We start from the raw sequence: 18123 nt of genomic DNA, 5'->3' as shown, positions 1-18123 counted from the left end.
TACTACCTCCCTGTGTTTTTTGTTCATGTGGCTTCTCCAAAAAAACAACAAGAATCGCTCCTGTGCTGAGTGGATAAACGAATACTCTGAATGCTAATTACATTAATGTGAATTATACATGTGCATTTTAAATTCGAAATAGGCCTTTCCCTGCTACTTAGCATACATCTGGTCTATTACCTCCCACGACAAACGTATCCAAAAGAAAAGCAACCAACTGTAATGTTAGATTGATCCAAACACAATCTCATGTGTTTTGGACGAAGAGAGTGGTCTAGGTAACATTTGCTTTACTTTAAGCGCAAGAGGGAGGAGATATGGGGATATATGTATATGTAAAGCTGATTCACTTTGTTATAAAGCAGAAACTAACACACCATTGTAAAGCAATTATACTCCAATAAAGATGTTAAAAAAAAAAAGAGCTTACCATATGCCAGACACCTTTCCAAATGTTTTACAAATATTAGGTCACTTAAATATCAGAAAATGCTCTCTTTTTCTAATTTTACAGCTGAGGAAATTAAGGCACAGTGAGGTCAACAGAGAGTCAATGATAAAACCAGGATTCAAACACAGGCAATGTGTGTAGAGCCCATGCCCCTAACCACTAATCAATTCTGCCTCACCAATTACAAGAAGTTTTAGACTGTTTCCTTCCAAATCTTCCTGCAAATCAGAAGACAATTCAGATGAACTTTATTTACACAGAGTCTGTGTCCTTGCTGAGTCCTGTGTACACAGTAATTTATAAGTCCAACCATTTTCTGGAATCAAGTCCTCGTTTAAAGGAACTAGACTTTGAAGTCCTTATATAAGGAGCTAGAGGGATCTTTCCTGACCACTGTCTAAAATATCAACCCTCCCCTCCTGCCAAGGCACTTTCTGTCAGATTACTCTGTTTCATTTTCCTTCTAGCACTTATTATTTCTAAATTTATGTTTGTGTGTTTATTGTCAGTCTCCTCCCCTTGACTAAAATATAAGCCAATGAGAGCAGAGACTTCTGTTTCGTTCACTGTCTGCCCCTAGAACTCTGCTTGGCATATAGCAAGTGCTCAGTAAGTATTTGTTGAGTGAATGAATAAATGCATTCGATAATGCCTTAATGTTTTTGGATGGACATCCTTAGTCCTTTTTTAGTCTAATTTTAAATATTCCCCTTAGGTAATTTCACCTACTCCTGTGGTTTTTTCCACCACTCTCAATATTTACCTCTGGCCCAGATCTTCAGGTCTTTGTTTTTGAGATGACCAGCTCTGACCAGCTCTGGCTTTTTTTTTTTTTTGTCCCCCATATTTGTTGTTTATCTAATTTTGATTTCCATAATCAAATTTACTCTTGACCTTTGAGGGATAGGAGCCAAGGGGACCTGCATAAGCATTACAAAATACTAATACATTTTAACATTTTGTACTTGGAAAGGACTTAGATTTCATCTACTTCAAATTTGTGGCTTTACATGTTGGTGAAGAAATTGAAGTCCAAGATAATGATGAGCCAAAAGTCTCACAGCTGCTATGTGGTAGAACCCCAGATTTCCAGGATGTATTCCTCTTTCCACATCAGTTATCTGCCTATTAGAGTCTACCTCTCCTTTTGCTAATGATACATACACACAAACACACACACACACACGGCTTTATTGAGGTATAATTCACATACCATAAGATTCACCCTTTAAAAGTGTGAAATTCAGTGGTTTTTAGTATATTCACAGAATTTTGAAACCATCACCACTAGTTAATTTTAGAACATGTTCATTACCCTCCGGAGAAACCCCATACCTATTTGTAGTCACTCCCCATCCTCCCCCCTCATTCTCCCTCCCTTTTTCCAACCCTAGAAAACCATTAATCTACTTTCTGTCTCTATGGATTTGACTATTCTGGACATTTCATATAAATGAAAGAATATAATATGTGGCCTTTTGTGTCTGGCTTCTTTCACTTAGCTCAATGATTTCAAGGTTCATCATCTTATACTAGTTACCTTTTTATTTTGTTTTGTTTCGTTTAACCAAACCACCTTTCTCTAACTGCCTCAATCATTTCAATATCTTTGAGCAAAAATTGATCTTTGACTATCCTGGAAGCCAAAGGCAAAAAAGAAAAACACAAATATGTTACTCAGTTCCAGTTAGTCACAGCTCCAGATCCTGTCCGGGCGCAGCCTCTCTGCACACGGCCTGCTGTCGCTGCCTCCATCTTGAGTTGGGAAGTTGTGCAGCCACTTTGCGCTAGAAACTCTGGCCTGAAAGTGCTGGGTTTGAGGCCTCTGCCCGCCACACCCTATGAGCCAGTGAAACTAGACTAAGTGCAAAAGAAAAGAAAAGAAAAAAAGTGGCCTGGAACCGAACCAGCAATATCTTCGACGTCTGCCTGTATACAATTTGATGAATTTGGACATATGCAAACACTCATGAAACCATCACCATGATCAACGGAGAAGATGGCGGAAGAGTAAGATGCAGAGATTACCTTCCTCCCCACGGATACATCAGAAATACATCTACACGTGTAACTGCTCCTATAGTTCCAGTTAGTCATAAAGGAAGCACAAAGTTTATCAAAAGCATGGATGTTTTAAGGGGAATCATCACTGTAGGCCTTTAATTTCACCATATGACTCTGTCTTCTGATCATTTAAGGTGTTTTTCTCGCTTTCTTATTTATACTATTTCCAGCTGCCCTTGGGTTGGGCTCTCTGAGCAGTGTCAAGAAGGGGGAGAGGACCACCTTGTGGTGTCCTCAATGACTCTGGGTGCAAGGGGAAATTCTTATTTAATCTTTAACAGTTTCCAGTTTGACCTCCACTATTAATTTTTTCTTCTATTCTTGATCATAATCCTTACTTACATCTCAAATTTTTGAAATATATTTACTTCAACCCTGAAAGGGTCAAATACTTTACCAACCCTGATTTTAAAATAGGTCTCAAATAATGCATATTCTCTAGTAGATGCAGGGGAGAGAGAAGAGGGCAGGGAGCTATACATAGGGAGAGATGAAAAGAGGAAAGTGATTGCTTGCTAATGTCTGCCCACGGGTCTGGGAAAAGGAAAGTTCTGGCATATATGTTACAACATACATATTTTTTTGTTTTTTTGGACCTGAGGTGCAGAGAATTAATTACCCTCCTCAACTACAGCAAACTATTATCAGTTTATGCAAAGCCCTCCTTTTGTTTTAATTTTCACCTTCATCTCTAATCCCCACTTACATTCACCTCCCTTTTATACATGCCTTCCTTATGTCTTTGATATATGTCCTTAACAGAGATGTATCTTTATATACTTTTAGTGTTATTGGGTATGAATGAGTAATTACATAAATAATATTGTGCCATAAACCTCATTCTGTTTCTATTTTTTAAAAGCTCACTAAATCTTTAAAGCCTGTTCATGTTGCTGGACTTACATTGAATGTATTGCTCTAACTGCTGCATAATATTTCATGTATGTATTTTACTTTTTCATTCCTCTAGCAATGGACACCTGCCACAAACAGTGACATAGTAAACATCTTCATACTTGTCCCCTTAGAGACCTGAGGCAGAATTGCTTTGTTCTATATGTCTAGGAGAGGAATTGGTGGGCCGTAGGACCTAAATACACTACTGTCTTTATCCAGCCCCTCTTGTGCACAGCCCGCATCCTCTCGGTCCCACCTTCTACTCTAGCCATCCCTGCAGAGACCAGAGCTAGGCGGCTGCACAGGCTGCAGCCAGCTTGGTGCTGGTGCGGTGCGGGAGGACCTCTCATTTTCTGCTCTGGGACTTCTCTAAGGCAGAGTGTGGAATGGTGGGAACCTCCTCAGCACTCACGCCTGCACAATGAAATGGGGTGATAACAGTCACAAGGCTGCTCTTGACCTTTGGAGAATAGGAGCCAAATGATGAATGCTTCCCCTGGTCACCCCCCCCCCCCACCCCGCCGCTTGGGGGACAGTTCTGAGACACAGTTCTTAAGCCTTTTACCAAGATCCCTGTAGAATTGAGTATAAGTTGCCAGTAGTTACCAACTTGAAAACTCATTCTTGTACTGTTTTTTGCTTCTTCCTTTTCACAGTCCCCAGTTCCTCATTCCTGCTCCCTGTTATTTCTTCCCAAATGAACTATGTATAGACAAGCCTTTGTCTTAGACTCTGCTCTCAGAGATTACCCAGCATACAACATTATCCCTAAGTACTGCCAGATTGCTCTCCAGAGACTCTGAGACCAGATCTAGGTAGTCTGGCCAGTCTCCAGCTTGTGGATCAGAGACGAGGACATTTCAAAATTTCAGAGGGCCACCTTTTGACAAGAGGCTTTGTGTATGCTTAGAAGGCAGCTCCCTGTGTAGGATCTTTCACGTGTGAGTCAGTGATTTTTCTTTTTACACTTACTGCAGTTATTTTCAAAATGTGGTTGTAATATACATACATGCCTTGGTAATGATAATATACCTCTCCCAAACATTGATCTCTGCCCTCGCTCATGATTCACAATTGCTGATGCACGGACAGTACACTCATTCATGGATGTGCCTTAACAGAGTATTAAGAAAATTTGCTTCTCAATACTTGTTAATATGGAAACGTCATACCACCTGTATCTTCCAGTGAAGGGTGTTGCAGTCAACTTACGTCCTAGATAAGGATGCATTGTTCTTCTGTCACATTGTCACTTGGGTTTTCTTAGGGGAAAAAAATGATCATTTCTTTGAGTGGACATGTATCAATATTAATTCTTTTGCGTGTGTGTGCCACCAGCTATCTGTATGGGGTGCGTCACCATGAAAAAAGCACAGGTCATGACCACCTGGGAGCAGGGGATGGGAGGAACTTCTTTAAGGGAATGTATGTTCCTTCTCATTTGGGAACAGCTTTTAAAAATCTCATCATCTCCTTCTGCTTTTGTTGTGTGAACAGGTGGTTAACACATACACCCCAGGAAAGAAGATTTGGCTTGAAGGTGTGGTGACCACCTCAGCTGGAGGCACAAACAATCTGTCAGACTCCTATGCTGCAGGATTCTTGTGAGTAACACTTGCAATTTCACTCCCAAGGGCTTTGAGGAAAGGACAGTGAAATTGCTCATTATTCTGCCCATTGGAGGGGGTGGGGGTTCGTTTCCCACTGAAAATTCTTCATCCATTTCTTTGTAAATGTGTTTAATCACTCGACAAACAGCGATTAGGGACTTGTGTAGTTACTAAGATCTCAGGTACAAGCATTAGAGCAAAAGTAATAATAGTAGTAGTAATCATGATAGTAATAAGAGCTTTATTTTATGTCTTCAGTGCAAAATACAGTACAGACAACATACATTTTCTCTTCTAATTTTCACCTGAGTCCTGGGAGATAGGTAAGAGTAAGACAGGGGTTTTGCCCTTTAGAAACTTACGATTGGAGGAATGGAGATGGGGAATAAGAAAAGCTGTAGGAGACAAGTGTCATAATAATAAATTTTAACTGCATAGTGCTTACCATGTGCTAAGGACTATCTGATGTGCTTTTTATGTATTTAATAATTTAACAACCAGTATATTAGATACCATTATTATACCCTTATACCCTTATAAGAACCCAGTGAGATAAATGTGATTATTGGTTAGTGGCAGAGCTTGGACTCAGGCCAAGGCAGTCTGCTTCAGAGTCCAGCCTTTTTGCCACTACAGTATGCCATGCCATCTCTCTTTCTGCCTTACGTGGGCTATCCACAAAAGGGGTAGACATGCAAAAGAATCAAGAATTTCTGAGTGGGAGGATCAGGAAGGGCTTTGCGGAGGAAGAGGCATTTGAGTGGAACATAGATTTCTCTAATTTCTATAGGTGAAGATTGTTGCTGATGGTAGTGGGGAGCATAGAGGCTGAAGGAACATTATGAGGGGAAACGATTAGTGTGAGAAAGCCTCAGTATCTGCAGGGGTGTAGTGAGGGCTGTGATTAAGGACAGAGTTTTACCACCAAATCATGGAAGACCTTGGAACCAGGCAGGGGAAATGAGGCCTTGTTCTATACTCAGTGGCAAGCCATTGATGATTTTGGAGGAAGAGAGAGACCCATCTGACCTGTATTTAAAACGTTGGCTTTGATAGTAGTATGCACAAGAGTTTGGATAGGCAAGAGGTAGGGAAATGAACTTGAAGGCTACTGCAATCGTCTGGAGAACAACTTAAGCCAGAAGCATGAGGGCCTCTGGCTGGCCTGCCATTGTCATGGACCACAGATTAACCAAGTGACCTGTTCCTGGTCCAGTCTAGTCTGTGGTCCTGGTTTTTTGTCTGAGCAAGGTTCTCCTAAGAACTGCAGCTCTGCCCTCAACTATGCATTTCACTACTAACAGCTGCTCCTAATTATACAGCTGTAGATCTTCTCCATTAAGGCAGCTTCTTCAATACAGTTGTGAAGGACAAATCAGGCTGGTCAAGTAGATTGTCTTTAAGATGGCATCCTGGCAGATGCAGATGAAGATAATGAGTCAATGTCTGCATGATGGTGGCTGGGGTCTTCCAGCCCTGTGTCCTCACATGAGAGGCACAGAGAGGTTGTTCAGTGAGCATGGTTCAGTGAAGGAAATGGAGTGAATCAGCATTTGCTACAGTGTTGCTGAGGGTCTTCTTTCAAAAATACTCTCCTCACGGGGTTTCACTGTGAGAGACAGGTTGACAGTCCGTACTGCAGGAGGCCTCTGGAATCAGAAGAAGAATGGCCTTTGCTCAGCCTTCGCAGAAGGACTCCTCTGCAGGGCCCAGCAAGCAGCCCTCTTGTACTGTTTTCGTGAACATTCTTCCCTTTAGAGAGTGATGTGAAATGAGAAATACCACAAACCTTCATGAAGAGAGCTAGAGAGAGACCTGCCTTTTCATGAGCATCAGCCAAATATCCATAGATCTCTGCGTCGCTTTGCAAACACGGATTAACATTGTTGTTTAGATTTTGGTTGTAGTTCAGATGTCCAATGCTTTGTTGACAGATCAAATGACAACCAGCTCATTCTGCCCCTGGTCTTCTCTCTTACCTCTTTATCACCCATTTCCTCTCAACCCCACTGGCAGTACCTAGATATATGCCCTTTGAGTCCAGTTCTCCAAGGCGCATAAATTGCTTCCTGGGAAAAAAAATGTAAAGCATTCTAGGAAGCTCCAGAAAGCTAGCAAGGAGTTGGAAAGAAGGCATCTTACAGCCCTTTTTCAATATATGGCATAACTATAAGCTTACCAGGGCATATACAAATGCATGCACAAATTAGAATTCTCTGCTGCCCAGTATTCAAGGGTAGTTTTCCCAATCAGGGCTTTGAGATTCTTTGATGCCCTACCCTTGGCATACTGCTGTGTCTGCAGCACCTAGTAATGTCTGCCACGTAGTAGATATTCAATAAAGTTTTGTGGATGAAAGATAATGGCTGCAGAAGCATCCTTGGTGAGATATACCAGTAATCTTGCCACTTTTCTCTACTTGAACATAAAAGGGAGACCTGGAACATCATTTATTTCCCCTACTCAGGAAATATATTATTACAGGAGGAAGATGAAGACCACTCCAGAACTAACCATCTATTCTGAAAAGCCATGGGGAAACAAGGGCTCTGGCCATAGTCATTAATTAGCAATGGTCTTCATGTCAGTAAGGTCACTGGTTTGGAACTCCATACGGTCTCAGATTTGGGAAATCATAACTATGCATTATTTGTCCCTAGTATGCTGAATGGTGATTCTCAAAGTCCTAGAATCTAATTTTATCCAGATCAATTTCAACTTAGAGTATTGAGCACCTATAGCGTGCCAGGAACTGTGATGGTTGTTTTGGGTACAAAGCTAAAATGTGTCTATTTTTGACGAGCTCATACCAGCTGGGAGAAGACAGAGAAGTAAGTAATTATTATTCAGTGGGCCAGCAGAGGGTATGAATAAGAGTTCTGGGGAAGTACAGAGGAGAAAGGTACTACTATTGGCTGGGGCAGCAGATTTAGAAGGAAATGACACTTGACTTGGAGATTAACAGATGAGAAGAAATTTGCCAGGAGAGGTGGGTTAGTGGAAGAGAGGAAGGAAATTCTAAGGAGAAGTTAAAACATATAAAGGCTCAGGTAAGTATGTGAGAGCAGCCAAAAGTAGTTTTATGTGGCTTAGAGCCTGGGGAATAAAGTTTAGGGTGAGAGAAGAGGTGATAGGTGAAGCCAGACAATATATTCTTAGGAAAGATTGTGAAGTGCCTTATCTTTTACACTGAGAAGACTGAAGCTCTAAGTCACCTTTCTTACACACATACATTATTACAATTGGAAGTTTCTTTGCATTTCAGAATACAAAGAAAGAAAATGAAATCAATTCACATGAATGAATGAGTTAAATGTGTAAATGATGAAGGCAGAGTTAGCAGTAGGTGTTGGAAAAACCATGAGGGCAGTATTTTTGAAGGATAGCATGCCCTGAGTGGGTATTTGGCATGATGGGGTATGTAATAAGTGTGTGAGCAATGCAGGTCCTCCACTGCAACATGTGTGTGATGGTAGCATACTCCAATCCCTGTATAGTTAGTTATAGTGCCAAGGGAAATTATTACTGCATTGCCTACTGACAGTGATATATGAGGGATGCAAATGACTGGACCATAGGTCACAGGAGTATGTGGGTCAGCGTCACATGTAAAGTACATGCACAGTGAATAGGTGCAAGCAGGGGAGTTTGAGTGATGGAAAATATAGTGTGTGTGCTTCTGTGATTGTGTGTCTTGTGGTCAGGGGGATGACTTTAGGCTTACAAGTGGCTAGGGTGTTCATTTTATTTGTTAGTTTTATAGGAATAAGAGATAAGTCATTAGCAGCGAGCTATTTTATGACCAAGGGCAATTCATTTTACTCCCCTGGACCTCTTTATTTTCTTATAAAATGAAGAGGTTAGATTTGAAAATCTCTAAAGATCTCTTCCATCTATGTATTTAATGCTTAAAATAGTTTCCTCTAAAGTACTAGGTAAATTTGATGGGTGTGGGTGGTGGTGTGTATGTGTGTATGTTGGCCAATTTTTATAGAGCTTGTTATATGCTATTTTTAAAATGTATTGACGGGGCTTCCCTGGTGGCGCAGTGGTTGAGCGTCTACCTGCTAATGCAGGGGACACAGGTTCGAGCCCTGGTCTGGGAAGATCCCACATGCCGCGGAGCAGCTGGGCCCGTGAGCCACAACTACTGAGCCTGCGCGTCTGGAGCCTGTGCTCCGCAACAAGAGAGGCCACGATAGTGAGAGGCCCGCGCACCGCAATGAAGAGTGGCCCCTGCTTGCCGCAACTAGAGAAAGCCCTAGCACAGAAACGAAGACCCAACATAGCAATCAATCAATAAATAAATCTTTAAAAAATAAATAAATAAATAAATAAATTAAATTAAATGTATTGATGTAGCTTTTTTCCCCTGCTTTGCAGATGGTTGAACACTTTGGGAATGCTGGCCAATCAGGGCATTGATGTTGTGATTCGGCACTCATTTTTTGACCATGGATACAATCACCTCGTGGACCAGAATTTTAACCCATTACCAGTAAGTGTAAGATAAAGGTTCCCAACTCCTTTTCCATGTCCTTCAGTTCTTTTGATCATGCTTTGTTCCACACTGGTAGAATTTTTCTCCTCCTTCTGTTACCAGTTAATTTCATAAATTGAACAGAAGAATTCTTGACCCATTTTACAGACTCTTGGCTTCACCTCCCACACATACCCCAATATATACACACACGTATGTACATATGGGTTTATGCATATACACATATATACATTTATATATATTTCTATACTTACCACTATTATTTTAACAAACCTTGTGCAGTTGAGATTCCAAATCTACTTGTGGCCTGTTTGAACTCTGCTTGAGAGTGAATTTTTCCAGATTGTTTTCTTTTAATGCTACTAGGAGACATTAGTGAATGTCAGATGCAACATGTTGAAAGCAGATGGGAGAGTGCTGGCCAAGATCAGATACAGTAGGAACCCATCCCTTGGAGAGTGGCTGAAGTGCACTTACACTAGATGCTGATCCCTATGTGACAATGAGGGGATTTGCCCAGGGTATCACCTTCTCTAGGAAAGCAGAGGAAAGGGAAGGCTAAAGAAGAATGGCAAAAGCAGAGATCTGGGTTTGTCCAGTGACGTTATTGACCAATCAAAGAAATCCCACTTAGTCCAGAAAAGCTGTGCTTATCAAAAATATTACGTGAGTTATCCTTCTCACAGGAGGATCATCTTAGTCATGGTAAAAGGTCAAAGTCCTCTCATTAACCCATAGAATGTCAGAGCTGGCATTCCCCTTCGGGATGATCCAGTTCCACCTCATATAACAGAGGGAATGATAGCCTGGGGTGGGGGGGAGGGGCATGTAGAGCCAGCCCTAGAACCTGCTCCTGTGCCCTGGTCCAGTAATCTTCCTACAGAATTACTGCTGCCCTGGGGTCCACAGTAAACAAACCCAACTGGAACCAGTGAGTGTTCCTGCCATTTGCTTCCCTCTGCCCATTTCCACCCCCCTATTCTCCTCACTACCCAGGCCTCCAAGCCCAGAACAGAGAACATCTTGGCACTCAACAGCACCATGTCCATGTCTCAAAAGAGTCCCTCTAGTTAGAGTACTAAGTAATTATTGTGTCCCTGATTGTACATGACTCCAATTAAGTCACAAATATTAAAGCTGACTGGCACAGTTGCTTTTATTCACAGGGCCAGGATACCTCTCTCTCAGTGTATGTGGGGCTGGGGTGTGGAGGGGTGAGAGGGAATTTTCAGTTTGTAACCACAGGGGGTTTCATTTGTTTGTTGTTTGTTTTGAGCTTATAAACTTGTGGTGATAAAATAAATAATAATTAGAAAAGCATCTATGAAATGTAAGCACTGAACAAATATAATGTCACACAAATGTAAATGTTTATTGACCATCAGGCACTGGGGAGGAGACTAGTAGTAGATACCTGAATAAGTAGATAGTGGATTACTATAAGAGGGGGTCAGTGAGGGCTCCTTTAGAGTATATACAAGGAAGGCCTCTCTGAGAAGGTGACATTTAAGCCAAGAGCCCAGTGACAAGAAGGAGCCAGACATGCAGATTTTTGCAGAAGAGCTTTCCGGCTGGGGAAAGGGCTGGCACAAAGACTCCGAGGCAGGAACAGAGTTGGCATGTTTGAGGAAACATAAGAACACCAGAGTGCTGGGGGCCTGGCAGGGAAGGGGGAGACTGGACATGAGGCCAGCCCAGGTCAGATCACGAAGGGCTTTGAAAGCTAAAAGGAGTTTGACTTTTATTGTAAGTAGTATGAAAAGCCATTGGAGGGTTTTCTACAGGGCAGTAACATGATCTAACTTACATTTTTTAAAGATCACCCATGTATAATTAAGGCATCAAATATGATTTATATTTTAGTATGTGTATAATACTTAACAATTTACAGACCACTTTCATATACCACACATCAGTAAAACTCCAAACACTGTCCTTCCTTTTTCCTGTCTTTCCTTTATTCCTTCCTTCACACATTCAAATCTCTTTCACTCCTCTTGGTCATGTACTATATGCTGATCACTATTCCTGGCAAACAGCCACTGTGATGAACCAAAAAGACAAGGTCCTTGAACTCCTGGAGCTTATAGTCTAGTGAAGTGAACTGAGAAATGGAAAGTATATAAACACATAAATAAGATTTAAAAATTTGTCATAATTGCTGTGAAGAGAGCCTGGTGAGATGAGTATGACGATTTATACTTATTTTGCTGAAGAGAAACTAGGGTTCTTTGAAGTTGTTAAGTGACTTATCCAAGGTCAGACAAGTAGTAAGAGCTGGAACTCAGAGTTTTTCAGTTCTAAATGCTATTTTCTTTTCACCGTGCCACACTACTTCTTGCAGTACTCTCTTTGGTGTCTGTGCTGTGGTTTGAGGCCACTGTTTCTCTCAGAATTGGGTCTGGAGGTGGGAGCAGGCATCTTGAGGAACCGGAGAGAAGAAAACCTAGGCTAGAAGAAAACCTATGGTCTGTGGGTGACTAGACAGGTGTGATTTCCAGAGCTGGACAAACCTGGATTGCATATCAACTCTCTCTGTACCTTCGCATGGCCATGTGTTAGGTTAAAGGTGCAAGTTCTCATGGCTTTGTTCTCCCCAAATGAGCGATAATACAGGTGACTTTCTTTAAAAGCTTATTTACCATGAGACACCTTGGTTGATAGGTAGTAGCAGCACAGAGGTGCATTGGAAGTTAAAACAAGTCCTATTGATTTAGTACAAAGGCTCAAATGTTCTGCACAGCTGTATTTCTGGAAATGCCAAGCTCTAGTAAAGAAACTGTATGTAAAAGCACTTTAAAAGGTAGCAGGCTTTCTTTTTCTCTTTCTTTGGGCTAATAAATTCTGTACCTTATAAGTAGAGAACTTTGCAGCTGGGAGAGTGTGTCCTAAGTCTCCAGGAAAGAATTTACTAGTCTAGACCCAGGCACCAATCTGACAGACCTTGCCACCAGGCCCCTGAGATGTGCAATGGTCACAGACCTAGGATCATACTGTTGCCACTTCAGAGAGTTGTACAGTTGATATCCAAACACTGCCAATAAAAACTTGTGGGTTTTACACTGTGATTAAATCTTCAAGAGTGTTAAGAGTTTAGGGCATTAGTGAGTTATGTTTTAGTTGCCGCCCAGAAAAATTAGTATTTTCTATTACAGTCCCTTCAAATTTAGCTCAGTGCATTTCAGGAAAAGATCCTATTAGCAGATACTATTTTTTTTTCTGTTGTTGTCGTTATCGGGTCTTAGCCTAATGGCACCTCAACCCATATCCCATATTACCCCTCCACCTACCCAGTCAGCTTTTGATTCGAGTTTATAGGATTCCAGTCCAGCTCTGGCAAGGCCATTCCAATCTAAGATAAGAGAGAATATTGAAGGTAGTCCTTTCAAAAAGAAAAATTTGTCTTGAGGAAAGATCATTTTCAACTACAGCCCATGTTCTTTCTGGCTGTTCCTCTAGAAAAGTGCCAACTCTCCTCCTGTTGTGAGATTTTCCTTCTCCTGGGAAGAGGAGAACATTTAGTCCAGCAGTGCGTCATCGCTCGACTCCCACCCCTTTCCCCTGACCCGCTCGCCATTGGGAAAGAGGGAACATGTGAGTCTCCACAGCCTGTCGGCTAGTCATGGGCTCTCTTGGGAGTAAGGGATGTTTGTGCAGAAGAGATCTGCACATTCAGTGGACATATTCCAGACCCCACCAGCCGTGGGCATGTCTCCTAAGAGAGGGTTTTGGAATTTAGCTTGCTGCTTTTTTTAAGAGCTTGATTTACAGAGCTTTCAAGGAAAGGAATAGTGAATTACTAGTCAACATCTTCTTAACTCCCACACCGGCCTAGCAAATATAATTCAATTCAAAAAACATTGACACTTCAAATGTGTCTGGCTCTAGGCTAGGTATTCTGGGGACATGAAGATAAATAAGATTTGGTTCCCTCATCTGTAGAGCTAACAATCTGGTGTGTGTTTGAGGGATTACAATTTAGTCCTTTGCTTAGAATAAAATAGAAAGCTAGTTCACATTGGATAGCCTTTTCTATACTGGGCGTAGTGGCAGGGATATTTATATTTGCTGGCAACATTCTTTTTTGCTGACTGCCCCTTATGAATAACTATAAACATTCAATTCAGCCCAATGCACACTTATTGAACACTTGCTGTGTACGTTGTTCTGGAATACAGTCAGTGGTCATAGAAAACTCACTAGTCTATGGTGGGATTGAACCTATAGCTGTGGTTTCCGTAGCAACATGCTCTGAGCCAAGCCATCACTGTTCAGATGTCATTTGGCTATTGGAAAGAAACTCTGCATCTTAATGATATCTGCGTAGCTCCACTTCTTAGCCTATCACAGGGATGAGATCCTAGGTGCTCCATCCTTGTTTCCCTTTGAAACATTAGACTCTTTATGCACTACACAACCATGATGTGGAAACAGGATCAGCTTAAATCTGTCCCTTTCCTGAAGAAGAACATCCAGTTGCAAACCCATGTCCCATAGATGCTGGATGTTGCACACTCTCTTCTTGCAAGAAGAACACCACCTAATGAGGAGGCCTCAGGGGAGCAGCAGGAGCCTGGTACTGTGACAAGATTCACCGATTCTAGTCCTAGCTCTGCCATCCATTGATGTGTATCTTTGGGATCCAGTTTTCTCATCACTCAAATTGTGATAGAAATGTCTCCTCTATCTGCCTCCAAAAGATACTGTTATAATCCTTGAGAAAACTAGATATGACAGTAGGATTCTGATTTCATATGTACATGTACACATAGAAAATTACTGGAAGGGACTACATCTAAATGTTAAAAGTGGTTTTCTTTGGGTGGTGGGATTACAGATAGTTTTTATTTTCTTCTTTGTGGATTTTGTATGAAAAATTGCTGCAATCGGCATTATTGCTTTCATAATCTGAAAAAAAAAGGCTATTTTTAAAAGAAAAAATAGAGTGTTTAGAAAGAATTAAGTGCTTTATTACACTTGTGCTTTGTGCTCGATACGGTGCTGGACCCTGGAGACAGTGTCCCTGCCCTCAAGGAGCTTACAGGGTGGATAGGAGATGGATCAGTCAGCAGGGACGGTGGCAGAAGTGCTTTAGCAGGACAGAAGAGGAACAGATGCCAGCCTGGGTAGAGGGCAGGCATGGGGCATCAAGGAAAGCTTTCTGGAGGAGACATTGCCTGAGCTGGATCTTGAAGGAGAAGGGCAAGTTAGCCACAGGAAGAAGAGTTTGAGGTCTGGGGAGAATCTTCCAAACAGAGGCAATATCATGTACAAAGGGTCAGAGGCTTTAATTTTCCAGAGTCATGGTGGATGGATTATGAAAAATTACTTAGGAAAGCTTTTCCCATCGCTCTCTGTTGGCCACACAGGCTGTGTAAAAGCTAAGGAATCTCAAAGTTACAAACCTGGAGGTGGTGGGGCAGGGGTGGTACAAAACCTGGCCAAATTAGCCTGTGACCTGTTTCTTGGCGTAGCTTCCTTTCTCTTTCTTTTCTTTCCCGTGGGAGCCATCAGGAAGATGAAAGAAGCAGAGAGTACCTGTTTAGGGGTAGCTGTGATGTGAAACCCAATCCTCTCATTAGAGTCCCTGACAAAGACTTCTCCATGTGCAACCTTCCTTTGTGGGAACCTGCGGCTGCTGAGAGAAGGACATCCTCAGCTGCAGGATCAATCACTGGGACTCAGGCCGGCTCCATGTCAGTGGCTGAAGCGCCTGGGCTGCATGCCCAGTGGGCATAACTTGCTTCTTTCCTCCTCTGTGCCTCTGAACCCTGGCCTCTCAGATCAGAGCCTGCACCTGCGCCATGTGACCAGGCGCGCAGCTCTTTTGCTCCTGATGCTTTAAAGAGAAGCGCCTCTGACTTGTAGTTACCAGTCTTCATCTGTTGCTTATTTATCAACCTGAGTGGTGCGCATGGGATGTCAGTGACACATGTCCGCAGTTGAACAGCTCGCCCTGGTGGAAGCTGTCTCGGGAAGTAGAAAGAGCTCTGCACCTGGAATCAGAAGATGTAGGCTCCAGGGCAACACCACAGTGTTCCAGTTGCTTGAGTTTGCATTTCCTGCTTTGTAAAATGGGGCTAACTGTGCTGGGGTCAGGGAGTGGGGAGTATCTGAATGTACTGCTTAAAAGTATTGGCACTGGAATCAGACTGACCTGAGTTTCAGACCCAGCTCTGTCATTTACTACTGTGTCCCTGGGCGGATTACTAAACCTCAACAATCATCCATTTCCCTTCGTGAAATGGAGACAATAATGGTGTCTATCTCAGAGCATTGTTGGAAAGGATTGAATGAACCAATGCATATGTATCTTTTACCACATAGTAAGTACTCAGCAAATGTCAGCAGCTATTATTATTTTATAAAGTCACTTTGTAAAATTCTGTAAGTCAGTAATATCAGTAATTATCATTAATAACGAATATAACTGTGGCAAGATAATATACATTTGAATATTCATACAGATACCTGGAAACCAACCAAGTAATGATAACGAAAGTATGAAAAGTAAATTTTTTTGCAAAAATTAAGTGACTGGAGAATTAGAAGAACAAAAGAGGAAAGCTGTGATTCCTGCACTTGAAAGGAATTGACTGCAAATGGTTAAAGACAAACTAAAAATTACATTTTATTTTCCTCCAGAGAAGATGCTGCCAACCTTTCCCACTGAAGGCAATTAAGACAGTAACCACACTGCAACACGAGCTCTAATACCTTCATGCGGTATTTATAAATGGCCCAATAAGCCCTGGAAACCATGATATGTCACATAAAAAGTGCTAATGACAGCACATTATATGAATCACTGAGAAGCAACAATTGAAAATCTCACTCTACCGTCAACCATTTATATTGCTCCCAGATTGCAATACTGAGGGATTACAGTTACCGTAAATTGTGCAGCAACCTAAATAAATCAGGGAGAGGGAGAAGAAGCAATTGCAGCCTCACTGTGCTTGAGCTTAGGAGCATAGTGTGCCGTCCTCGAAGCAACCTTCAGATGATGGAGGAGCAAGGCCAGCCCTGGAAATGAGAAAAGCTGCACCTTACCTAACTCCGTCGGTTCACCTAAAACACTAGAATATTATCTAAAAATAATCTGACTAGAAAGAGAGGAAGGGAGGGAGGGAGGAAGAAAAAGAAAGAAAGGAGGGGAAAAGTGGAATGCCTTTGGTAGGTTGGAAAGATCTTTTGTGAGTGCCACAATATGACAAACTTGAAGTTATTTCACCTTAAACATTATATTTGCAAACATTAAGGGCACAATGATGTCTGGTTATGACATTTAGGAACCAAGAAATAGGCCTCTGATAGAAGTGACCATGAGAGCCAAACATAATACATTGTCTTTTCTAACTCAATTTTGATTTTTTTGTTTGTTTAAATAAAAGCAGAAGTCTTTAAAAATAGAAATAGAATGTTGTTTTTAATTCTTACTTAAATGCACTACACTATTTATAAAGTTTTAAAAATCTATCAGTCATTAGGTACTTCACTCACTAACTTTCAACTATTATCAATCTGTTTATTTCATCTCTGATTTGGTTTTAAGCATTGAAAGGATTGAATGGAACTCGTCATTTTGACTCACTCTAAACCTGACTTGAGCAGACCTGCCTTCTCCTCCAAGTTCACTGCCCTCGTCTTAATGTCAAAATCCTTGTAGTGTTTCTTCATTAGAGCAGTGATTCTCAAGTCTATGCACATTATAGTCACCTAGAGGGCTTTACAAAAATACCTATGCTTAGGAACCACCCCCCAGGGATTCTGATTCAGTTTGTCTATAGAGGAGGACAGGTGTTTGTATTTTTTAAAACTCCTGGAGTGATTCTAATGTGCAGCCAGAATTGAGAACCACTTAGTTAGAGGGTGCCATTTACCCTGATTAAATTAGAAATTACCCTTTCGTTTTCCTGTACTCTTTTGTACCCAACTTGTGCTTCAACAATCAAGATATTAACAAAAATTTAAAACTGTCTATCATTAATTCATTTGCCAAATATTTACTGAGTATCTATTATGTGTCAGACACTTTTCTAGTTTCTGAGGAGATAGAGGTAAAGGAGGAAGACAAGATCCCTGCCCTCATTGGAGATTACAGTCTAGCAGGGGAGACTAAAAATAAACAAGTAAACTAACACTAACATAATTAATTACAAAATTTAGAATGGTGTGTAGGAAGTTGAAGAATAATGAGGAGAGGATACCTCTTTAGAAAGTGCGGCCGAGGAAGTCTTCACTGAGAAAGCAGCCACTGGAGAAGCTGGTGGAAAAGCAGAGCGTCCTAGCAGAGGCAGTAGGTGGGGAGAGGCTCCGTCACACATCAGAGGCTGCGAGGTGTCTCTAAGACTACCCTGAAGCATGCACCAGGCACAGAGGCAGCCAGCCAACTGCTGGGTACAATTTATCTCAGGCTCCCACACCTGACTCCCGACCCTACCTGTGTCACCAGCACTTGGCAAACTGCTTTGCTTCCTGTCTCTTCGTGTGAATGATGGTATCCCACTGCCTGCCCCTACATCTGGGGTCCTTGACCAAGCCTGATGCCTACTGCGTTTCCCTATCACCGACCTGGCCATTTCCATGTGCACCCTCTG

At 41.8% G+C, this 18123-nt stretch overlaps 1 protein-coding gene across 3 annotated transcripts in view; it reads left to right on the top strand.

The window, feature by feature from the left end:
• Positions 1-18123, top strand: part of HPSE2 (heparanase 2 (inactive)) — a 626583-nt gene that overhangs the window by 471290 nt on the left and 137170 nt on the right. For all 3 annotated transcript variants that reach the window (XM_068549005.1, XM_068549004.1, XM_068549003.1), the window contains 2 exons: positions 4910-5016; positions 9406-9520. In XM_068549005.1, the coding sequence (XP_068405106.1) occupies positions 4910-5016; positions 9406-9520 (222 nt within the window). The remainder of the gene's footprint in view (positions 1-4909; positions 5017-9405; positions 9521-18123) is intronic.

Source organism: Eschrichtius robustus, chromosome 7 (assembly GCF_028021215.1).
Source record: "Eschrichtius robustus isolate mEscRob2 chromosome 7, mEscRob2.pri, whole genome shotgun sequence".
Taxonomy (NCBI): Eukaryota; Metazoa; Chordata; class Mammalia; order Artiodactyla; family Eschrichtiidae; genus Eschrichtius; species Eschrichtius robustus.
This window is presented reverse-complemented; position numbering and strand designations above follow the sequence as displayed.